The following is a 25,244-nucleotide window of genomic DNA, read 5'->3' as shown; positions in this document are numbered from 1 at the left end:
AATTGAAGTACTTTTTTCTTCATTAAATCTGCTCTTTTTAAGTCAGTGAATAGAATAGTTTTTTTTTTTTTTTTTTTTTTAATGAACTGATCTTGGTGTACTAAACTTCAGCCAAAGCAACCTTAAAGCAGTGTTGCTAGTAGTAAGTAAAACTAAAAGTATTTAAAATATTTTTTATTAATTTAAATAAACTTAAAATAAATATTAGATGGAAATCTTAAATAAAAATTGGAAAAGTTTCTCTGGAAACTAACTGAAATAAAAGTATTTGAAGGTGAAATAATAAAATGACTAAAACTAAAAAAAATTTGTTGTATTTCATTACGTTTTATTAAATTATGAAGACAGTTTTTATTCCTTTTGGAGAAACATGTACTGATGAATTGTGCAAAATACTAGGAAAACAGTAGTGTCATAAAGTAAACGGCAATTTGATTACATGCTGACTTTAAAGCAGGAAGTTAATAAAATACAAGTGTAATTTTATCCATGAGAAAGGTATGGTAAACTCTGTGTGTGTGTCCGTCTGTGTGTTGTAGCTGAGGAAGATGAAGATAAAGAGGATGATTTCCGGGCTCCTCTCTATAAAACTGTGGAGATTCGAGGCATTCAAGTGCGGATGAAGTGGTGCTCCACCTGCCGTTTCTACAGACCCCCACGTTGCTCACATTGCTCCGTGTGCGACAACTGTGTGGAGGTACACACACACTTTATTTCTTGTGATTGAGTTCAGACGTGACCCCAATATGTGCATTGAATAAACACATGACATTACAATACATAGCAATTCCATTTACATGTAAATGTGACTTTGCATTTATTTTTACTGTCTTATTTCTTTTTCTCAAATGGTCAGTCTTTGTTGTAAATCAGTCTGTCCACAATTGCTCTAATGCTTTGCAGACTAAACCAATCGATTTGTGTTAAGTAGAGAAGTGTGCATGCTTTGGACAGCCTTAAGCTCTCTCTCTCTCTCTCGCTCTCGCTCTCTCTCTCTCTCTCTCTCTCTCTCGCGCTCTCGCTCTCTCTCTCTCTCTTACCATTATAATTCACACACACAACTTGCCCCTTTCTTCCTACAGGATTTTGATCATCACTGTCCGTGGGTTAACAACTGTATCGGCCGAAGGAACTACCGATACTTTTTCCTGTTTCTGCTGTCCTTGACAGCTCACATAATGGGCGTGTTTGGCTTCGGCCTGCTCTTCATTCTCTACCACACCCAGCAGCTGGACAGAGTGCATTCGGCTGTCACGTATCCTCAAACAGTTATTTGATTTTTATGTGTGCTCACGGCAAACGTTTGAGGAAAAATTCAGAGCAGTAATCTCTCTCTGTGCAGTGTCTTTAGATTGAGAGCTTTACTTGTTACAATTTGTGCCTCACTTTTTCCTCCTTGACTTTTTATCAGTATGGCTGTCATGTGTGTTGCTGGGCTTTTCTTCATCCCAGTAGCAGGTCTCACTGGTTTCCATGTCGTGTTGGTGGCAAGAGGCAGGACCACCAATGAGCAGGTTGTGACATGCGCAATCATAATCTTATGCTGCCATATTTGTTTTTGTTTTCCTGTCATTAATCATGTTGGTGGTGGTGAACTGGGTTTAAAATCCCTATTAAGCAGTTTAATAATCCTACAAAATATGACCTTCTCTTAGCCCTCCTCCTTTAGATTGTAATCTCATCATAATCCTCTTTCCAAACCATTTTGCTTTTTTCTTTCTGCCCACCTCTCCTCCTCTTTGTGTGGACCACAAGTGCACGCTTTTGTATCTTATTGTCTCATTATTTTTCTCTAGTGCCTCTCTTTTTCATTGATTTTTATTGTTAAAATGTTACTTTTTTAAAAAATAAAGCCTGACAAATATCTGATAAAGTAACTTTTAAGGTTATTGTTTAATGTTAAACTCCCTGTTTGTAGGTGACAGGGAAGTTCAGGGGAGGCGTGAACCCCTTCACAAATGGCTGCTTGAGGAACGTCTCGCACGTTCTGTGCAGCTCACAGGCACCCAGGTATGTCTTCAACTACATTCATAACTTTGAGCTGTATGTTGTATTTTCTGATTGAGGTTTTAACTCAGTGCTGTATTCAGGTATCTGGGTAGAAAGAGAAAGGCTCAGACAGTGTCTGTTCAGCCTCCTTTCCTCCGACCACAGCTTACAGAGGCTCAACTGGCAGCCAAGGTGCTCGACAACGGAATCCAAGGAGACCTACACCGGGTAAGGAAATAATCCCATTTTACTCCTTCAGTGTTTTTGCTGCTTCTCTCCAACCTTAATGGTGGGATAGGCAATGTTTTTCATAACCACTTCTTGTTATACTGGTTGAACCACTCTTCACATTCTCAGGACCAAAAAATGTTTGTCCAATCATTGCATTCAGTCTGAATGCAAACCACACAATCCATAAACAAGAACTGACCAAGAACAACTGAAATACAAGGCTACATAAACAAGGGTAGAACCAAGGAAAGTAAACTAGACAAGTGAAACTAACACTTCACTATAGAAGCAAACGAGGTTATATTCAATAAACAATTAAACCAAAACTAAACCGAGAGGGGAAACAGGAACCCGTCTCTTTGCGTTCTAGACAGACTGTCTGTCAGTGGAGGTTACAAAGGTTAAGGTGCCACTTTAAAAGGCTCAACTGGCCAGCAATGCGTTGCCGGGGTAACGCTGAAACTGATGCTTCACTTCATAAAGACCAATGGCATTGATTCAATGCATTGACCAGTGCTGACGCCATTTATGGGAAATACCCTTAAATGTTAAAATGATGCTATGACAAAGATATCGCTTTCCTCTTCGGAAATGGCAAACTTTTTTTTGGTATCACTTTAGTATAGGAAACACAAATAAACTAATAACTATGACTTTTCCCTCAATAAACTCCTAATTTACTGCTTATTAATAGTAAGTTAGTTGTTAAGTTTAGGTATTGGGTAGGATTAAGAATGTAGATTAAGGTCATGCAGAATAAGGCATTAATATGTGCATAATAAGTACTAATAAATAGCCAATATTCTAGTAATATGCATGCTAATAAGCAACTAGTTAAAAGACCCTAAAATAAAGTGTTACCCTTTTTTTTGAAAAAAGAAAAAACGTGAACATTGCGGTTGTGGTATTACAGTATTGCGCTTATCGTGACATCACACGTCATTAGTGTTTCATGAGGCTATGCACAGTTGTAGACACAGTCACCGAGTGCCACAAACAAACAGCAGCCACCTTTTACAGTTCTTCCTGAACCAAAACAACGAGCTTATACTGCATTCACGCCATATTAATTAATTACCGTAATTAAGAGATGGCAACCCGTGACATTCTACTCTGAGCTGTTCACATCCTCTGACTCGAAATTATGTGTTTCTATGGCAAAACTATCAACGCTGAAATGAATCTGCAGCAGTCAGAGCTTAAAGTTGTTTACGTTAATTATTATTGTAATGTTATGTGCTTTGAGACATGAGGTAATTTGACACTGTCTCTGGTGACGCATTGCAGACTCTGTGCACGTTCATGTGGTTTGGAGGAGGTGTGGTTTTGGAGAACGCTCTGAAGGGAGAGTTGGATCTTAAGCTTTCAAAGTTAGCTTGCTATTCCCTGCCTCTCTGAAATTGCCTACCCTACCTTTAACCTTATATCAGGGAATTTTTAAATTGAATTTTCCAGGCCTGAAAAAGCCATGGAAAATAATGAAATCATAAATATTACTCTTGTATAGGGCAAAAAGCTGCTTGCAAGCTATAATGTCCAATTTTGTCCAAAGTTGTACTTTTTATTGAATTTGTCTAACAGAATCACAAATTGTTCTAAATGATTCATTAGGAAATCAGTCTGAATATTTGAATGATTTTCTTTTTAACATGGTAACATGGAAATTCATGATTTAAAATGTTTGAAATCCTTGTACGAGGCCATGAGCGTTACCACTGCCTTTGAGGTGATGTTCCTGTTGCCGCCAAAATCCCTAGGTCAGAGAGTGCACTAGACTATTTTGCAAGAAACTAGCTCTAATCCCCCCTCTCTGGCAGATGAAGCTAAAAAATATCTGTTTGTGCCATTTACCATGTGATTGAGGACGGCTGACACAGACAGGCTTGCATTAATATGGCTGAAATGTAGACCGGCTTTTAAACTGTCAAAAATACTTTCTTGTTCCATAATGAAAGGTTGTGTTCTGAAATGTCTCTTGATTTATGTTCTTTAAGAACTACAGGAGCTTTTTATCTGTTTGGAGCACTTTATTACATGTTTTTGACATTTTTTAACATTGCAACCTGGAGTTATGAGGAAAATCTGTTCGCTTTTTGGCAATACATGGATTTCTGCATTAATGATTTCTAAAATGAGAGGCTCAACTTGTAGCTTGCTGAGTTGCAAGCACTGATAGCGAGAGGGAGGAAGAAGGTTCGGTGTGTCTGAGAGAGCTTGCTCCACTGTGCAGAAATGGAAATAACAGATTAATAGAGGTTAATTCACTTTTCAATCATTATCTTCAGAAGTCCTGCTCTTATTCCTCTGATAAGGATGCTGAATCTTTTGGAGGTGTGTCTGCTGCAACTAGTTACTCATGGAAAGTTGGCATGCCAAATGATTCAGAGCCTGAGAAAGAGCCTAAAGTGTGTTCACGATTTCACACCCAGCAACATGTTGGCTTATGCCAAGTAGGGTTGCGTGGTATACCAATATAAAGCAAGTACCGTAGTACCAAAATATTCACAATATATCATTTATTAAATTTCGGTACCTGATGAGGATAACAGCACAGTTTGGCAGTTCAGGCAATGTAACTTTGAAGCTTTTTAAACCTTTACTACAAAATTGTTACAAATTTTAACTTAATTAATCTTACCAAAACTAGTATGAACTTGTATAACACAAACATTAATTAGAAGATCACTAGATGCGATTTTTTTTTTTTTTTTTTTTTTTTGTTATTAGCAGTAGTGAAGTACTTTGAAGGTGATATTGTCCCAAACTTTTGGTATCAATCTGACCCTAGTGTCAAATCAGTGGCCTTAAACTAAAAAGTGACGTGGTTCATAGAGGACTTAGTGCTCTAAAATCCTCCTAATCTTGAATATTTTTCTTCCGCATGATAAAAAGCATTGCAGACTACATTTGTTCTGCTCCACATTTCCATTTGTTTTATATTAGATTTAGATATAACCTCAATAACCATTTTTTTCAGTGACTTTGGAATTGAGGAGGAAGGAGTCACACTTTAAATCAGTGTTCGGACGCTGTATCCGAGACCTTGCTTCTACATTTAGTGTGTTGTCTGTGTTTCTTTTATTTAATTAACCACTGGTGTTTTATCCTCTCTCTTGCAGTCTAAGAGCAGTTTGGAGATGATGGAGAGTCAATCTGCTGACGCAGAGCCTCCGCCTCCACCTAAACCAGAGCTCAGATACCCTGGGCTGTCACGAGGACCTGCCGGACACTCAGAGGGTTAGAGACAACCAGCATGATAAACTATAATATCATTCTGATTGATTTAATATCCTTCAAACATTTATGGATCATTTCTGCCTTATTTGTGCAATTCTTTTAGCAAATTTTTTACACTTAAGATTAAATTTTTAAAGTCACCATTTGATTTGCTTTCAATAGTGTTCATTCAAGGTTTCAAAATGTATTTTCATGCTGAATTGCGATATGTAGCCATTTAGGAATCTAGTATTAATATTTGGAATATATAATGTGTAATATGTACAGTATATAATAATATAAAGTATAAGATTGCAATAACTTGTTGTAATGCTGACTTATTTTACTTAATATTTTACTGCATCTGATTTCTCATGGACTTCTTTGTTTGCAGAGAGCAGTCTGTTGAATAAAGCTCCACCCACGCCCACCATGTTCAAGTACAGACCCACCTACAGCAGCCCGGGCAAGAACCACACTGCCCTTACACATGCATATGCCAACCAGGTAACTTTTCTGTGTTGATGTGTGTGTTGTTTATCCAAAGTGTGTTCACAGTCTATAGTGGTGATTCACTGCATATAATTTGTTGATGTGACGTCATTCATATTCTTTTGCATGACTGTTATTATTTCCTTTATACCACATATTTTAAGCCTTTCTTTTTCCTCTAACATTTTATTCAATTCATTATATTGTTTTTCCCCCTTCAATTTGATTGACTCAGTGGCTTTCAGTTGAACAGTATCAGTAAGTTTACACTGTACTTCATTGCTTGTGTGTCTGTGTGTGTTATTGTTAATGTTCCTCTCCTTTCTCTAATACTCGTCTTTTTTTTTTTTAATGTAGATATGCATTTAATTGTAAATGCAGCTTGTTAATGTGGCTAATTTTCTATTTAATTGTTACTGTATTTTGATTCCCTTTATCATCATTGTAGTGATTTTATATCTTTACTTTGATATCAAAGGGTTATATTATATAAAGACGTTGTCTTTACAAAAATGTCTTTCTCAAAAGCCCACAGCATTTACAAAACATTTGGCACAGGCAAATATGGCCATTCTGAAACAAAAGAATAAATATAATCTGTCCCATTTGTGTGATTAAACTCTTGTAGTGTTAATGAAGCCAACACAAACAACCCATCTGTCCTCACAGAGTGGCTGTGCAAAACATTTTGCTGGTTTTATCTGTGGGGGTGTGTCAGTTTTGGCTCTATGGTGCTGGATTAAGATAGATTAGATAAGAAACACACCGCATGATGTGAATTTGATTCTGAAAGAAAAGAGGCCTCATGAATAAAACTGGACTGAGCTTCCATTCTAAAAGTTGGTGTGCACATAGTTTAGATTAATAAATAGTATTTATGCTGTTCTATGCTGGTCAATTTAAGAATTGGCTTCCTTTCAATTCATGAGTTGGAATTAGGTGGGTGGCAGTATACCAGAATTGATGATAACTGTGATAGATATAAAAATTAAATGTTGATAGTGTTAATACAACACATATGGTAATATCATAAATAATCCAGTGCCAGTAACTGGTTGACGATCCGATATAGCAGCGCAACACCCGCACTCAAGGAAAGTGCTGGGGTTTTTTGGATTCTGTAAAAAAGACAGGATGTTAGACTCCCTCATCTGCAGGAACTGCTGATTAACAGTTCTTTTTGTACGCTTTTGTACGTTTACAAACTCTCTCTCCGCCTCCTTACACTTGTGGTTAATTGACTAAAAAAGAGAGAAAACAAAATAAACAAAGTTTATAAGTTTATTTGTCTGATTGCATTTTCTTTTCAAAATTTACATTGATATCACAATTATATTATTATTGTAAAGTCTTTTGGCCGCGATTAATCAAGTAGCGAAAATCTGATATTGTGATATTAAAGTGGACCAGGTCTATCATTCTATCTTTCATTCTCTTTGATTGTAAGGCCTATAAACATTCAAGATTTTTATAGTAGTTCTCTCAAAAATGATAATGATCATCATGTGGTTGGTCTCAGCCCCCAAAACACTTGGAATTTTATCAGTCTGCTGGGAAGAAAAATCACATTTCCAAGGTTCCATTTTCGTTTAGCATTTAGCTGCAAAACAAACTAGATATTCATATGCAGAACTACATTCTGTTCTTTGAAATACAGTGCTCAGCGTAAATGAGTACACCCCCTTTGAAAAGTAACATTTTAAACAATATCTCAATGAACAAAAACAATTTCCAAAATGTTGTCAAGACTAAGTTTTAGATGACATCTCTTTAACTTATAACATGAAAGTAAGGTTAATAATATAACTTAGAGAACAATATTTTCAGTTTTACTCAAATTAGGGTGATGCAAAAATGAGTACACCCCACTGAAAGTCTCTGGAGCAAAGCTAAATTTTAGACTACAAATGTCTAATTTAACAAGAATTCAACCACAGGTGAGTCTAATTATACATTACACAAGTGCCCAGCAGACAGTTGACTATAAAAGGGTGTTAAAACCCCTTCCCATTTCATGCTGTCAGCAATGGCACCACATGGAAGAGAAATGTCACAAGGCCTGAGAAAGAAAATAATTTCTTTACACCAGAAAGGTGAAGGCTACAAGAAGATCAGCAAAGCTTTACTTATCAGTCAGAATACTGTAGCAAAAGTGGTACAAAAATTTAAAAAGGTTGGAACTGCAGCCATCTCACAGAGACGTCCAGGTCGTCCACGGAAGTTAACACCTCGACAGGAGCGTCTTCTGATGAGAAGGGTTGAAGAAAATCGGCATGCAAGTTCACTGCAGTTATCTAAAGAAGTAGCAAGCCAAAATGGGGTGACTATTTCCCATGACACAATATGGCGTACACTGAAGAGGAATGGCATGTATGGGTGCCGTCCGCGAAAGCAGCCTTTCCTAAAGCCCAGGCACAATAAAGCCCGCCTAGAGTTTGCCAGGGCCCATGCTGACAAAGATGAAGACTACTGGGACTCTATACTCTGGAGTGATGAGACCAAGATAAATGTTTTTGGAACTGATGGCTTCAAAACTGTATGGTGTCACAAAGGTGAGGAATACAAAGAAAAATGCATGGTGCCTACAGTGAAACACAGTGGTGGCAGTGTCCTCATGTGGGGCTGCATGAGACCTGCTGGTGTCGGGGAGCTGCATTTCATTGATGGCATCATGAATTCACAGATCTACTGCTCTATACTGAAAGAGAAGATGCTACCATCACTCCGTGGCCTTGGTCGTCGTGCATTTTTCCAACATGACAATGATCTAAACACACATCTAAGGCCACTGTTGGATTTCTGAAGAAGAACAGGGTGAAGGTGATTCAGTGGCTCCTGTTCTGAACCCATTCGAACACCTATGGGGAATTCTGAAGAGACAAGTTGAGCATCACTCTCCATCCAGCATCCAGTCTCTAAAAGAGGTCATTCTTGAAGAATAGAAAAACATAGATATTGCAAAATGTTGCCAACTTGTTCATTCCATGCCTAGAAGGCTTGGTGCTGTCATTAAAAATCATGGAGGCCATACAAACTACTTAGATGTAGTAGTTTTTGTTGTGGGGTGTACTCATTTTTGCATCACACTAATTTGAGTAAAACTGAAAAATGTGTTATATTATTAACCTTACTTTAATGTTAAAGTTAAACAGATATTATATTAAACTTAGTCTTGTCAACATTTTGAAAATTGTTTTTGTGTTCATTGAGATATTGTTTAAAATGTTACTTTTTAAAGGGGGTGTACTCATTTACGCTGAGCACTGTATGTACCTGCGAATTAAATGGATAAAAAATATCCACAGTCACTCAGGTCGACTACAGTTGACTACAATCAAATCAATTGGGCTAATTTTAAGCTAAAAAGCCAACAGGGTAAATGTCAAGCTTGCTTGTATCTTACTTTTATACATGAGGCCACAGGGCTTTTTCCCCCTGCCAGCAAAGACCACAAGGCAAGAAAAGATGGATGCTGTGGTCTTTTGACTTTTTAAGGTTGCTCATGTGGTGTGCCTTGTTAAAACAAAAGGCAAACAATGACATGCATTCAAACTCCTGTGAGAAATGACAGTGCTCTGCCCTTAGTGCTTCCAAGTTCGTTGCCAATACTTCAGTGTTCTCTGCCTTTCCAAGCTTAGCCTCTCTGTCTGTCATATCCTGTAATGCTGGCTCTTTATTATAGCTATAGAAAACACTTTCCCAAATCATCTGTCCCCAGTGGCCCACATGATCCTTACCATGGAGTTTGTCCTTAGCGTCCCTTTGAATTTGGCTTTCAGATTTCTCTTGTAACTTTATAAACACTTCTGCTTGCTCTCTCTCTTGCTCTCTCTGTAGATGAGTCGTGGGGACAGTCTTAAAGAGTCCTCTTCCTCTCTCCTCCAGTCCAGTCAGCAGCCAGGCTATCGCTCTGAGCCCAGTCTGGATGGGCGTGAGGGGGGCGGAGTGGAGCGAAGCGGGGCAGAGCGAACAGGTGGGGGCCCTGGAGTACCTCCAGGCTCAGGGATCCCAGGATACTCCCTAGGAGGGCGCTCGTACCCCTCCTTCTCTGATCCTACGGTGCTCGCCGGAGGGGCCTCACGGTCCTCCAGTGTTCGCTCTTCCCACAATGCCCCGCCATCTGAGGCTACCACCTCCACCAGCTACAAAAGCTTAGCCAATCAGACACCACCACCGGCTCCTCGGAACGGCAGTCTGTCGTACGATAGTCTGCTCACACCTTCCGAAAGCCCAGATTTTGAATCGGCGGCACCAGAGATGTCACCAGGGCGACCGCACACACCAGTAGTCGGATACAGTTCACCATTCCTGTCAGCACAGATCGCCCAGCAACGGGAGGCGGAACTCCACCAGCCATCTGCCTCCAGCACCGCCCTCCTCGCCTCCCCGCATCATGCCGTCTATCTACGTGGCTCCACCGCCTCCCCGCCGGCTCCGCCTGAACGCGAGCGAGAACGCCTGCTGCACGACTCGCAACCGCACCACCATCACCACCACCACCATCATCACCATCACCATCGGCCGCCTCGCTTTTCTCGACCCCCGCTGCTCTCTGACTCGGGCCCCTCTCAGCCCTCGTATCCATACCGCACTCGCTCCACTGACACCCCCCTGCCGCCCACCACCCACCCTCCACGCTCGCCACACCCCCCGCCACTGGGGAAGTCCCTGTCTTACTCTAGCGCTGCCGCTGCAGAGATGCAGTACCGCCTGGTCCGCAAAGCCTCGGCCTCGGTCGGGGGAGGGGGCATACAGGCGCCAAAGTGAGTAACTCCCCCACAACCTTACGACGCTCTGCGCAGCCTACTGCCTCCTTCCTCCTACTCTTCCTCCTCCTCCTCCCAGACTCCTGTGAGTGTATCTCTTTCACTTCTTTCTTCCTTCATCTTTTTCCCACTGGTCTAAACTCATTGTCTAGGCAGCTCGTCAGTAAATTTATGCTTTCCATTGGTGTTCATCTGTTGCTTTCTGCTACTTGGTTTCTTTGTGTTGAACGCATGTGAATCATAATTGTCAAAGTATTACAATCTGTTATTTTAATTGTTAATTGGTAATTAAATGGTTAAGAGACTTTTTAAATGTATTATTAAATATTTATATTGTAATTTTTTATTATTTATAACATTGGAAAAAAAACACTAAAAATAAAAACAACATAAAATTTAAAGAAATTGTAGATAATAATACTAAAGGAATTTAATTTAAAACCATTATTTTTAAATGTCCAGTTAATCAGTGCAGTTTTTAAATTCCATTTATTTTTTTTGTAATGAATGACTCGTGTGTTTAGTTGCTTGTAGTTTGAATGATAAAAAGCAAGTAATTAAACTAACAGTTTTGGTTTAAAGGCCCGCTGAAGTGTCTTGGAACGCGCAGCATTATTCAATATGTTGACGTAATTTCAATTTAAACAGGAAGACAGGGCGATATATCGAACAGCCCCGCCCCTTTTTTTAAATGGCCAATAGCGTTTCGTTTATATCACACCTCGGCCAGAGCCGTTAAACTCAGTAAAACCTCTGTTTCCTTTTAATATCTAACCATTTATCCTCCTAATCTCCTCTATATCACATTCTGTGCAGAATGTAAATGGGTCCGGTACCTTTCGTGGTCTGAGCCGACTCGCGGTTATGATCCGCTCTGCGCTCTCGTGTCCCTGGGCCATAGCAGACTGTGCTCGCACTGCGGCAGTTTACGTTATACTAACACGAAAACGGACTTCATTCGTGTCTACAGAAAGCATATTTACACTGTCTGAATCGTTCCCTATCCCCTATATAGTGCACTATGTGCACTTTACCATGTAGAAACTAGTAAATGTGAATAAATGACCGATTTCAGCCGCAGCTTCAGTGTCTGTTGATAGTGTAGGAGGGGGCAGTACTTCAAATTCTAGAGAGCATTTGATTGGACAGAAGATTTGATGAGAAGCTGAAGTGTGATGTCATGAAAATCCGTGATCCATTTTAGCGGAAGTGAGAGACTGTAAGTTTTGAATGCTTATATCTCCTAAATGCGAATTTTGTCATTGTTTTGGAACACACCAGCTTATTCATAACATTAAGGCTAACATATTCATGCTGAAAGCTAAAAAACTCAAATTTTGATTTCAGGGGGACTTTAACCTGAACAATCAGGTCGAATTTCAGGTAGTGGTTGTTTTTTTTTTTTTTTTGCCATTCAGGACATCACATCTTTGCTTAGAGTTATTAGTCAACTTTTTAAAGGCAACAAAATTGACCTGGTCTCCACTAAAAAGCAGAAAATGAGTCTTCTTTATGGGAAACATTGTTCCTCAGAATGAACAAAATTAACCACATTCCATTGTAGGAGTTTTATATTTCAAGCTGACATGTATGCATTGTTATTTGGAAACAAACCAAGGGCCAGACAATGGGCCCTCATAATTAACAGACATTTCAGTTGTATCCTGACAGCAGAGCTGATGGTTATAATAAACCTGCAGTGCTTCAGTGCTTGAGAGAATGTTTCCTTTCCAAATTGTGTGGCAGAGAAATTGAAATTCACTGCAGGCAAGGTTGGATTTGCCATTTCAGCTAAACTATTTTACTGCTGTTTCACACTATTTGTTTTCTGAACTGATACCTATTCTGGGAGGCTTTTTAACTGACATCTGTATCATACATTTTTTGTCATAGCCACAGGAATATGAAATAACTAGCATCCTGTGATCCAGTTCTTTCTTATGTGTTGTGATTTACTTTTGATTATATATTGTAATGCTTTAATCTTTTTTTTTTTTTTTTTCTTTTTTTTTTGACTGTGGCAGTGAAACTTTCATATGACATTACTCTAAAACAGCATATTTCACAGCAAGATTCTTTATTTGAATGCACGCTACAGGACATTGTCATACCTTTACTGTCAAATACACTACCGTTCAAATGTCTGGGGTCAGTTAGAAGTCTCTTCTGCTCACCAAGACTGCATTTATTTTATCAAAAACACAGTAAGAACAGTAATATTGTGAAATATTATTACAAAAAAGTGGTTTGAATATATTTTAAAATGTATTTTATTCTTGTGATGGCAAAGCTTCAGAAATCAGTCTAATGCTGATTTGCTGCTCAAGAAACATCTTTTGGTATCAATGTTAAAAACCGTTTCTTTTCTTTCTTTCTTTTTTTTCTTTTTTTGTGGAAACCAGGTAATTGCACATTTTATCTTGCAATTCTTACTTTTTCTCTCAAAGTTGAGTGATATAAAGTCGCAATTGCGTGTTACAGAGTCAGAATTGCGACTTTTTCTCAGAATTGCGAGTTAAAAAAAATTCAGAATTGCAAATTATGAAGTTCTGTTCTATAAAGTTGCAAATTATAAAATTCTGGTGAGATATAAATGCAATTGAGTAAAAAAAAAAAAAAAAAAAAAAAGTATTTTACCTCAGAATTAGACTTTATAACTCGCAATTGTGTTTATATGTCGCAATTGTGAGAAAAGACAGAATTGTGAGAAAAAAAATATTAGACAATGTCAGAATTGTGTGAGAAATAGTCATAATTATCTTGTCAATTTTTTTATTCCATGACGGAAACAAGCTTCCATAGTCTTTACTGTCACTTTTGATCAATTTAATGCATCCTTGCTGAGTAAAAGTTTGAATTTCTTAAAAAAAAAAAAAAAAAAATTATGATCCCAAACTTTTGAACAGTAGCGTAATTACTAGACAAATGTACATACTAATGTAAATCCTTCTCTAATTTCTCAGTTTCTCTCTGTTTCTTTGGTTTAGGGACGAGATTCAGATGAAGTCATATAGCCGGACAAACGGGCAGCCGAAACCACCTTCCAACCCCTCGTCCCCCTCTCATCCTGTCAGCGTATCGACTCGCCCAGGTCAGGCATATTCCAGTGCTGGCTCTTCTCAGAGCCCCGCCCACAAGCCTGGAGGTGGCGTGAAGAAGGTGACGGGTGTCGGAGGGACTACTTACGAGATATCGGTGTGAGAGAGCGGCTGTGTTCACTGGTGTTGTCAAGAATAGAGCCAGGGACTCATGTTCTTCACCAACATAGCAGAAAAAATCACGTGTGGCAGACATTTATTGGTGCCCATGGGAAAGACCTGAAAATATTTCGAAAAGGAAATCAATGCTGACCAGCAGGTTTTGGTTGGATGTGACATGTAGGAGGAGGAGGAGGAGGAGGAGGAGGAGGAGGAGCATGGGGGTTCATTCAAGCCGTGACATAGTGGGACTTTAAGACTCCTCACCAGTAAGGAGCTGTAAAACTTAATTGGTGTGACGGAAAAGGACCGGATTGCCTTCAAAACGTTTCAGAAAAAAAAAAAAAGATTTTTATCCGACATAAATGTGTAAATTGTTCTGTATAGAGAAAAATGGTCACTGTTTTGTTTTTGTTTTTTCACAGAGTGGAATTTGATTTTTACGAAAGGGGACCTGTGGCATTCAGTAGCCATTTCAGACCACTGTGATTGGCATGCGACAATGTTGCGTCTGTATCCAATCAGCACCAGGGAAGCAAAATGGTAGAAAAGATAAAGAAATGGACTAATGCATTATTTAAATGACAGAAGCCTTTTCAAATTAGTGTTTTCAGAGTTATGGCCTTGGAAATTCAAGGAAGAAATGTTTTTATTTAATTTTTAAAATGTTATTTTATATGACTTTATAAATGGTTATTGATAAGATCAAAATGTTTTTTTTTTTTTTTTCTACAAAGGCTGATATTTGTTCTCTATGGACTTATCTAATCATATAGACGGTTGAAGAGCTGGTGGCATACTAGTGGCGAGAGATCAGAGGGTTGCTCGTAGCATAAAAATGCATTTGACACTGCAATCTGTGGGACATATTTCAAATTTTATCCTGTAAACATTGATTGTCTGCCTCTTAGGTATGAGGTTTTTTTTTGTTTTTTAATACATTAGAGGCAAATCTCACTGGTGGCCTTAACTAGCCAGCCATGTAGGATTTAAAGCTTTCTGCTCACGATGCCACAGAGCATGCTGGGTAACCATATCAGTGCCCTCTGATTGGATGGCAGTTGAGCCAATCAGTGGAAGTTAGCTGTCATTCTGAATCAGTGAAAGCCTTTTATTTTGAATGATTTAATTCTTACCCGTTACATTCAAAAAGATTGTGACATTTTGACTCATTTCAATCATCGTATGTCTTGTCAGGGGTATTGATCAACATTTAGGTCAGGGCTGGCCAATCAGGGGACAGAAGGTATTTGCTGGCTGACACAAAAGCCAATGAATACACTTATAGGAATATTTTAGATCAAAAGATGGACTGAGGGAAAGGAGGAAAAGAAAGAAAAGAACGTGTACTGTATAGCTCAGTGTGAGTGAGCATGGTTGTGAATATGTGTATGCGTGTGTGTGTGTGTGTGAGCATTGGTAATAAACTCTTTATAAATCAATTGTGCCTTTGACTTTAATTCACCCTTCATGCGTTGCTCCTTTTTTGTTTTTGTAATACATAAACTTTGAAAATGTACACGCCGTTAATGTTTTTTTTTTTTTCTGTCCGGTCTCAAATATGTGAAAGCCTGTTGTCAATGTAGACAACAGAAAAAAAAAATGGGCTACAAATATTTTGGTACCTCATTACCATGTTGTAGCATTGCGAAAAAATCGACTCTTATTTGTGTCACGAATCTCAGCTGACAGATTTTTTGTTGAGATCATATGATCCGAACATGGACTAAATATACAGAACCCTCAGAAAATGCATATACTGTTCAAAATTAAGAAAAGGTATTTGGACACTTCCGGGTTGAAACATCCCATTAATGTGACGAATGACACCTGTGGTTACTCTGCTAGAAAATTAGTTCTGAAAGAAGCATTATTTGTTTGCAGATGCAACTTTTATGTATATTTTTGGTAGCCACTGCACATTGTTGCAGTCATCACGGAGGATGTCATGCAATATTTAAATTCCATCTCAAATTGAGTGCTTTAATGAGTGATTTTCATATGCTTGGTTCAACTTTTGGACAAATTGTCCAAACATCTCCCTGGTTGTTAAAGGGTTAGTTCACCCAAAAATGAAAATTCTGTCATTAATTACTCACCCTCATGCCGTTCCACACCCATAAGACCTTCATTCATCTTCAGAACACAAATTAAGATATTTTTGTTGAAATCCGATGGCTCAGTTAGGCCTGCATAGCCAGCAATGACATTTCCTCTCTCAAGATCCATTAATGTACTAAAAACATATTTAAATCAGTTCATGTGAGTACAGTGGTTCAATATTAATATTATAAAGCAACGAGAATATTTTTGGTGCGCCAAAAAAAATAAAATAACGACGTGTATATAGTGATGGCCGATTTCAAAACACTGCTTCAGGAAGCTTCGGAGCGTAATGAATCAGCGTGTCGAATCATGATTCGGATTGTGTGTCAAACCGCCAAACTGCTGAAATCACGTGACTTTGGCGCTCCGAACAGCTGAATCGATACGCTGAATTATAATGCTCCGAAGCTTCCTGAAGCAGTGTTTTGAAATCGGCCATCACTAAATAAGTCGTTATTTTGGTTTTTTTTGGTGCACCAAAAATATTCTCGTCGCTTTATAATATTAATATTGAACCACTGTACTCACATGAACTGATTTAAATATGTTTTTAGTACATTAATGGATCTTGAGAGAGGAAATGTCATTGCTGGCTATGCAGGCCACACTGAGCCATCGGATTTAAACAAAAATATCTTAATTTGTGTTCCGAAGAGGAATGAAGGTCTGACGGGTGTGGAACAACATCAGGGTGAGTAATTAATGACAGAATTTATGTTTGGGTGAACTAACCCTTTAAGAATTGAGCAACTGGATAAAATTTACAAGCTACACAAAATAGGATTTAAAGAACAAAATGTTTTATTGGAATGACAAAACTTCCATCCACTACCACTCAAAGCACTTAGTCATCTTTCAAAAATTAATTAATTAAAGATTAGTGAAAAACAAGAATCGTTCATTCAATAGGGCACTAAAACAATATTGCTCCTTTTTGTGGAGAAACTGATGATAAAATTCGACATAAATTGAAATAATAGTTTAACAGTGACAGACTGGAAAAGGTTAAAACATGAGGACTGCCTGCAGCTTTCTTCGGTGCCTGTCAGTTTAAAGTAATAAAAAAAATGTTAATTTTAATCATTCAACACAAAAAATAATATTAACTTAACATATTTAAAACTTAAACAGCAGTATTCAGTCTGAAAATAAATGTGTAACTGGGTCTCAATGACAAAGGTAACCAAATTTGGCAGAAAATTCTCTCAAGATCTCACTCTTAGTTTTTGTAATTTGTAAAATGACATGAACTGTAGGCATAAAAGACCCTCCCTCTTTAGATCACTGTATTCAGTCTAGTAGTCAGTACCATACATCTCAGAAAAGTAGTAAAAAAAATAAGAATACAAGGAGTGACAAAAGAATGAGGATTAACAATACAGTAAAAAAAAAAGAACTGATATAAAGTTTGTTCCCCAATAGTGATGCATATGCAACATAAAATAACCCCTTACTAATGATCACTTCAATTATCAACCATATTAGAGGTAGACGTCCTATGTTTAATCATGTCTAACTTGATTAAAATAACACAGCTGACAGAGAACTATTATCACTGTCCCAAATGACATTGTTTGGATGCCTGTGTATACTGTGTCCAGTATATCAATGATTATGAAATTTAAATATGTATTAATATTAGGACTTACTATATTATTCGACTGATTTTGCAATTTACTAATACGTTATACAAAAAGAAAAAAAAACACACAATCATTCTGCTTATAACTACATACAAACTCTCTCTCGCTCTCTGCATACTGAACATTAGCACAGTCTGGTCCAGTCCCATAGTGATTGACAGTGCTCTTCATCAACGTGCACTTTCTATTTGTCCTTCTTGCTCTCTGTGTCCATCGCAGTGATGGTCTCGGTTTCAGGTTCCTCCTCTTCAGGCACAGGGGAAAACACAGGTTCATTGGGCCTCTCGAATTTCTCTCCTTTGGTCTTGCCGAGCTTCTTCGACTTCTGATACAGCTCATTGAGGTTAAACTCTCGGATGATGTTTTCCTAGGAACAAACAACAAGAAAAACTACAGTCACATCACATTTCTCTGTGTATTACAGAAAACAAAGAGATTAAAAGGATTGAGATTTCTGAAGTGTTTGAAGGATGTTTCTGACAAAGTTTTTCATTCTGAAGTTGTTTTCACCATGAAATCCAAATTGACATTTTTATTTTTGTAATACTGCAGTGTTTAGTAGGGGTTCAAGTGCATAGTGCTGAAACTGTATTGTAATTGTTAATTTCCAAAGATCAGCATTCTCCCCTAAAAGTGATCAGGCAGACCAAACCGTAAATCGTAGAGACTTGAAACTTTGAGGGCTGATAGTATTCACACCGTGTACAACGCCACCAAGGCACGCCCCCTTTAACTTGTGAACGGAATGAGATATTTTCACCAAACTCAGCACACCAATGAAAGAGCTCCTTCTGTGGTTGCGTGAAAAAGGACGTAGTGACTGACCAATTGGTGGCTGTATAACATGGAAAAAACATTTAAAAAATGGCTTCAACTACGCAACACAAAGTCTGATTTGCTAACTGAAAATTTGCATGCGTTGTCTTTGTGAATGAAGTTTAAGCAGCTGTCAGACAAGGTTAACAGAGGCCGATCGGAACGAAACTCACTGGGCCTGTTTGACTCACAGCCCTAGAGGCCCGTGAGAAATTTGAAAGAGATCAGCCACTGGGGGGCGCCTTCACGTTTTTCACATGCGTAAAGGATTGTATATCACACGATTTTTTGCACACGCCTATGACATTCATGCCACATGGTAAAACTCCTCATTCGAAACAACTTGGCCTCTAGGACCGCCGCTGTCCATCGAATCGTTCGATAATTATTGGAGATTATTTCAAAAACCGACACTGGCAAATTAGTCCTAGGTTTTTGGCTCAACCTTAATAATTGTTCAAAAGCTTTATAAACCATACATTATGGTAAATTGCCTGTATTTACTGTAAATTGTCTTTTCCATCTATGATCGAGATGGTTACAGGCTTGCTAATTTAAACGTAATACCTTTTTACGCATATGCTTTATGGGCCTTAAAGTGCTTGAACCCTGATAATTGCTGCTCGCAGCCTATATTTATAAATTATTTTTGTGTACTTAATTTAATAATTTATGCTAATTTAATTATATCTTCCACCTCCCACTTGCAACCACATCTTTCCGCTTTGTTACGCCTTTGTGATCACAGCAATAGCAAATCACAATCATCCAATCAATTCCTGATTGACAAAGTTAAGTCCCGGCCTCAATTTTTTCTTGTTCGAGAAGATATGCTTCACTCAGATATACGTCACAATAGAGAAGGAGAGACTATCGCAGCTTCCGTTTCATGCTGACTTTAAGCCTCACCTCTGTGAAGGACCAAGATACTGCGCGTCCCTTCTTGTCCACCTGAGGGCGCCTCATAACTTCCTTTCCCCCCTGGAAGAGCACCAGAGAGGGCAGCTGCTTTGAGAGAGGAGAAGTGCTGACCCTGTACCTGAGGGGAGAAATGAAACAGGATATTGTCACAGTTTGTGTACCAAAGCATGACGAGAAACAGTGAGACACAACAGGACAACTTACTTTTTGGATACTTCACTGTAACGACCAATGTCCACTTTGCCAAATTTCAGCCCAGCACAGTTGTACCTGAGCAAAAGAGAAATTAATCGTCTCCGTTCATAATATTTAAATTTACAGTAACTGAAGAGCAGCAGGACGTACACTACCGTTCAAAAGTTTGGTTTGTTTTTAAAAAAAAGTCTCTTATGCTCACAAAGGCTGAATTTAGTTAATCAAAATTACAGTAAAATTATAAAATATTATTACAATTAAAGTAACTGTTTTCTATTTGAATATATTTTAAAAAGTAATTTATTCCTGTGATGCGAAGCTGAATTTTCAGCATCATTACTCCAGTCTTCAGTGTCACATGATCCTTCAGAAATCATTCAATATGCTGACTTAATCAGGGTATCTTCCGTTCATTCGTTTTTTGATTTAATATTGAAATCAGAAAACGTTACTTTTTCGTTTTTCATTTTTAAAAAGAAAACGAAAAATCAAAAAATTTGGCTAGATTTTTCATATTTTCGTTCTGGGATTGGAAACGAATAATCAGCTTGAATGTTCGATCTCTGCATGTGGGCGGGAATGAAACGCCTCTTTCCGCTGATTGGTCAACCAGAAATCAAACAATGTCGTCATCAGTTGTTCATCGGTTCCACTCAACAGAATAAAAGTCCCTCGCTCTACAGCTGTACGGATTCTTAACACATTTATTCTACATTTCATCTCTTTCTCATCAAATAACCAGACTAGTGAATGGCTTGACGCAAATCGTACTGGTGCAGAGTCAGGGCTTAATTCTGTGTAGACATAAATTCATCTTCACATGAAATTAGTTTATCTCATAAATATTAATTTACTTTGCAGCTGCACACAACTACCCCCTAGCCTATAACTTTGACACACTCTCTGTTTTATTTAACTGACTAACTATAAAAATCTAGCGAAGCTGCTTGACGCACTGGGCAGCCGGAGCGAATGTACAATACATTGCAGTAAAGCGCAAAGTACCAGTATCGATTTAAGTGTAAATATGCAGCAGTCACAACTTTTGTTTTAGACAACATGGGATGAATTTGAAATGATATGACAGATAGGCTATGAAAAGATATTCATTTCAGTGTATTTTACAGTCACAGCAGATCTATTAGGCCTATTCTATATTGAGGTTTTTTGGGGGGGGGGGTTCCATAGAGAAGTGTAGGAAATGTAGGTTATCACTGGCGTATGATATGTCAAATATACAGAATGTATATAATAGGCTACATGCAATTTTTTTTGTTGTTGTTGTTTACATAACTTTTGTTTTAGGCAATATTCTGAGTTTGTTACATTAATATTGAGTATTAATGGATGTCACACAAAAAGTTTTATTTTCTCTGCCAACTAAACTTCCCAGCAAATCAGAACTGTGCCAGTGTCAAATCAGTGTTTCATTCCTGAATGAATCGGAGTCTTTGAAAGAATCAGTTGACCGAGTGATTCAATGGCCCAATAGATTATAGAGATCCACTTGATATTTATTCATGAATGAATCAGTGTTTTGAACAAATCGGTTGAATAAAGGACTCATTCATTAACACAATGACTTGCCGCCACCTACTGGCGACATTTATTTCATAATCCAAATCTCGTTTCATTTTGTCATTAACTTAATATTTCTGTATCCAAAATGTTGTTTAAAACATTAATCTAATTACATTATGCAACTGTAATTACTACACATTTACTGCCCTCTCTGAGCAACAATATCTAACATCTCATTAAATAGATCTAAAAGCAACTTCAGATGCTGCTTCTTTGCCACCTCTGCAAGCCTTTGGTTGATACTGATTTAATTGGTAACAACCTATAGTGTCATATTATTCTAATTTAATTGACTAAATTTAAGAACTTAACATTAAAGATGGCATACCTACATATTTAATAAGATTAGGAAAAAATCCTAAAATCAAAATCAATGAAAATCAATTATGTTAATTTCTGACACCAACAGATGGCAATAAATAGGCTATAAAAATCCTCTTCATCTCTTTATTGTCAGTGTTATTTCAGGGTTTTGATATCTTCTTATAACTAAGAGAGCACTATAATGGCTATATTCAACACTATATTTATTTAACGTTACCCCTTTATTTATTTATTTATTTTACTTTTTTTAAATGTCTGATATTTCAAATTGGCATCTCAAACGAGTTCACCTTCGTCATCAAATCATGACGTCCAATTCCCATTACAATAAAGTCCATCTCTGAACTAGTAGCACTGCTTTGAGGAACTAATAACATGTAATATCTTTTCTTATCTGTCATATTTCAAATTCATCCCATGTCCAAAACTCAGGGTGTGTTGACCGCTGCATATTTACACTTAAATCGATAGGCCACTGATTTCTGCTTTACTGCAATGTATTGTACATTCAGTCCGCGCTGCCCGGTGCGTCTAGCAGCTTTGCCACACAGATTTTTGTAGTTGGTCAGTTAAATAAAACAGGCATTGTGCCAAAGTTGTAGGCTGGGGGTAGTTTATGTGCAGCTGCAAAGTAAACTAATATTTATGAGAAAGAGATGAAATGTAGTTGCAATAAATGTGTTAAGAATCCGTACAGCTGTAGAGCGAGGGACTTGTATTCTGTTGAGCAGAACTGATGAACAACTGATGACGACATGGTTTGATTTCTGGTTGACCAATCAGCGGAAAGAGGTGTTTCATTCCCACCCACGTGTAGAGATCGAATATTCAAGCTGATTATTCATTTCCAATCCCAGAACGGAAAGCCAATTTTTTTTTTTTTTTCGGTTTCTTTTTAAAAATGAAAAACGAAAAAAAGTTCAGTTTTCTTGTTTTTCTGATTTCAATATTAAATCAAAAAACGAATGAACGGAAGATACCCTGATTTGATTTGCTGCTCAAAAAACTTTTCTTATTACTATGTTAAAAACAGTTGTGCTGTTTAATACCTTGATACATTTTTTTCAGAATTCTTTGATGACTAGGACGTTCAAAAGAAGAGCCTTCATTTGAAATAGAAATCTTTTGTAACATTACAAATGTCTTTACTGTCACTTTTGATCAATTTAATGCAACCTTGATCCTCAAATGTAATATTTCTTTACATTTTTTTTTTTTAAAGTACCAACCTCAAACTTTTGAATGGTAGTGTATCAAGAGCAATGTTCTTACTTCAAGGACAGATCAGCATAGACGGAGGCGAAAGACTGACATTCTGGTGACCAGTTAGCAAAAAACTCCACAATCCAGATCACTCGGTGGTCCTTCTCCAACTCCTCCTAAATACAAAAGTCATGCTTCAAACAACATGTATTTGCACACTATACCCCTCAGGCTGCTGAAGTTAAAGTTCAACTATGAACAAAGCAAATGATCTACAGGTCTGAAGAAGCCCCAAAGAGTATTTAAATGAATACATTATTATTGGTATTTTAAAATAATCTCTAAATACTCTAAATTGAAAATGCTAAACAATAATTCAAGATGCAAACTGAAATAATGTCTTTTTCCCCTCAATACCTATTGTTTTATTATTCGTAAAGCTCAGAAGCAGTGTTTTGAAATCGGCCATCACTAGATATTGTTGAAAAGACGTTATTTCGTTTTTTTGTTGCACAAAAAGTATTCTCGTCGCTTTATTATTATATTAAGATAGAACCACTGTACTCACATTAACTGTTTTAAATATGTTTTTAGTAGCTTTATGGACCTTGAGAGGTTTGGTGGCTTTGTGCTCACTAGAGGCCTCACTGAGCCATCAGATTTCATCAACAATATCTTAATTTGTGTTCCGAAGATGAACGAAGGTCTTACGGGTGTAGAATGACACGAGGGTGAGTAATTAATGACAAATCTTTCATTTTTGGGTGAACTAACCCTTTAAGCAGCCTATATTCAACACAATATTGTGTGTTGTTCTTGTTCTTCTTTTCCCATTCTGTGCAAATTTGTTTTGAGAACCAGAACCCCATGAAGTGTGACTGCAACTGAAGCTTGTTTCTAAAGCAATCTGGCTGATTTGAAATCATACTCACGTCAATGGTTTTATCACTGAAGTACTTGATGTATTCAGGGCCCATGTACAGAGGAGGTTTGCAGACCATCAGGAAAACTGCATCAGCGATAAGAGAATATCAGCATGCATAGAAATGGTTGACAGCCATACTACATTCATCTAATATTTGGTTTGGTCTATAGTTTTTCTAAAGGAAAGGACAGTATTGTATTTCAGTGACATAGATTAAAAATACTGACCAATACACAAGGTCAAGTAGAGAAGCCCCAAACGTATGTCCAGTCTGAAGAACAGAATCACATTGGCCACTTTACAAAAGAGTATGATGTTGCCCACATGCTGCTCAACGGTAACTGTGGAGCAAAAACACATATTATTATACTGCACTGTTTCATCATACAAAAATGAATAGTGAAAGGGGGCGAGTTTAACAGCAGAGCTGGAGGAGGGGGAGAGAATAACAGAAACACTGAATGACAAAGGAAAGTGATTTAACAACAAACACAAGGACAACCGTCACTGCGAACACAGCTGCCTAAACGTTTAGTGTATCAACACAACCTTAACATATAACCTCAACCTCTGCCTATTGACATCACATTCAGTATGGATGGAGATTATTTTCTGAAATTTGAATGTCAATAAAGCTGTAGAGAAAATACATTTTTGGTTTAAAAGGGAGAAACTCTTACTTGCTCTTCTGTTTTTCATCATGACTATAGCACTCAGGAACATCAGTATCTCCACCTCTCTCTGGGGAAAAAAATGAACAGAACAGAAATTGATTTAAACTTAATTGTTAATAGATACATAATAGACACTTAATATAAAGTGGGTCCTATATAATATATCATTCAGTGATAGACATGCACCACACGTGAAGCAGCTTGCAAAGTTTTTTCCCCCCACATGCATCATTCATATATGTATGGTATTCCAAACTCTTTTACCATGATTTAGGCTTGTTCCCGTGTCAGCTAAATAGCGACCCCCAAATTCTATAGACCATCATCTGCTGGCCACTGCCCAGTTCCCTTGTTACGAAGCAGGTTAGCTGTGTATCATTCAGCATGATACCCCGAATGTCTGCTTTATACATACCCAATCAAAATCGCATGAATTGCCATCCTCGCGCTGCGTCGAAAGATGTTCACAGATCCCAGGCGTTTTGCGCATAAGCAGGAACGCGCTAGACATAAATAACGAGGCTATGTAGTATGGTTTTAGCAGCCATTTGTAAACCTGCGGCAAATGATACAGAAACGCGAACAGAGGTGTTAACAATGCCATTTTCCTTTTTCTTTTCTTTTTTTTCCCGAGAAAACGATTGCTGCGGAGGTCCGAGACAACAGGGTCCGCATCAATACCGCTATCAATGCGAGACAATATTCGTCGGCAAATGAATTAAACGATTTAAAGGGACAGAGGTCACTGCGGACGAAGGAAAAAAATCGCCCCTCCTCTTTAAAGCAGGTCCGTTGATTGGTCACTTTCCTGAAACGACGTCGCTTATTGGTCATGATGTCACATAAAGGGAAGGACAAGCGGAAGTATGTGGCGTTTACCGTAATAAATAATCGTCAAGCGACTATTTTAACATGCGTCACTGACACACACATTAATTGTTTATCTCCTCGTTCATAATTATTTA

General features: G+C 37.9%; 2 protein-coding genes across 7 annotated transcripts in view; one reads left to right on the top strand and one right to left on the bottom strand.

Annotated features, from left to right (window-relative positions):
* Nucleotides 1–15,333, top strand: part of zdhhc5a (zinc finger DHHC-type palmitoyltransferase 5a) — a 32,720-nt gene extending 17,387 nt beyond the window's left edge. For 2 of the 5 annotated variants that reach the window (XM_051902412.1, XM_051902400.1), the window contains 9 exons: nucleotides 540–697; nucleotides 1,083–1,255; nucleotides 1,412–1,514; nucleotides 1,919–2,010; nucleotides 2,091–2,217; nucleotides 5,340–5,457; nucleotides 5,831–5,943; nucleotides 9,766–10,691; nucleotides 13,682–15,333. In XM_051902412.1, coding sequence (XP_051758372.1) covers nucleotides 540–697; nucleotides 1,083–1,255; nucleotides 1,412–1,514; nucleotides 1,919–2,010; nucleotides 2,091–2,217; nucleotides 5,340–5,457; nucleotides 5,831–5,943; nucleotides 9,766–10,691; nucleotides 13,682–13,895 — 2,024 coding nt within the window. In that variant the 3' untranslated portion in view covers nucleotides 13,896–15,333. Of the gene's footprint in view, nucleotides 1–539; nucleotides 698–1,082; nucleotides 1,256–1,411; nucleotides 1,515–1,918; nucleotides 2,011–2,090; nucleotides 2,218–5,339; nucleotides 5,458–5,830; nucleotides 5,944–6,163; nucleotides 6,187–9,765; nucleotides 10,780–13,681 lie in introns of those variants that run through there. The other 3 variants (XR_007931195.1, XM_051902428.1, XM_051902419.1) reach the window with 3 other exon arrangements.
* Nucleotides 15,334–16,775: 1,442 nt separating this feature from the next.
* Nucleotides 16,776–25,038, bottom strand: tmx2b (thioredoxin-related transmembrane protein 2b). 2 transcript variants are annotated; one of them, XM_051902829.1, is made up of 8 exons: nucleotides 24,695–25,038; nucleotides 24,286–24,346; nucleotides 23,833–23,946; nucleotides 23,613–23,689; nucleotides 22,750–22,856; nucleotides 19,582–19,647; nucleotides 19,366–19,495; nucleotides 16,776–18,007 (listed from the first exon to the last, which is right to left on the bottom strand). In XM_051902829.1, the coding sequence occupies exons 1-8, from the start codon at nucleotides 24,881–24,883 to the stop codon at nucleotides 17,825–17,827; spliced, it is 927 nt and encodes a 308-aa protein (XP_051758789.1). In that variant the 5' UTR covers nucleotides 24,884–25,038; the 3' UTR covers nucleotides 16,776–17,824. The 2 variants fall into 2 exon arrangements, with proteins under 2 accessions (XP_051758789.1, XP_051758800.1); XM_051902840.1 differs by lacking the exon at nucleotides 24,695–25,038 and adding an exon at nucleotides 24,544–24,567.
* Between the last annotated feature and the right edge of the window lie 206 nt (nucleotides 25,039–25,244).

Source organism: Ctenopharyngodon idella, chromosome 1, assembly GCF_019924925.1.
Source record: "Ctenopharyngodon idella isolate HZGC_01 chromosome 1, HZGC01, whole genome shotgun sequence".
NCBI lineage: Eukaryota > Metazoa > Chordata > Actinopteri > Cypriniformes > Xenocyprididae > Ctenopharyngodon > Ctenopharyngodon idella.
Note: the sequence above shows the minus strand (reverse complement) of the source record. Positions and strands in the feature narration are given on the sequence as shown.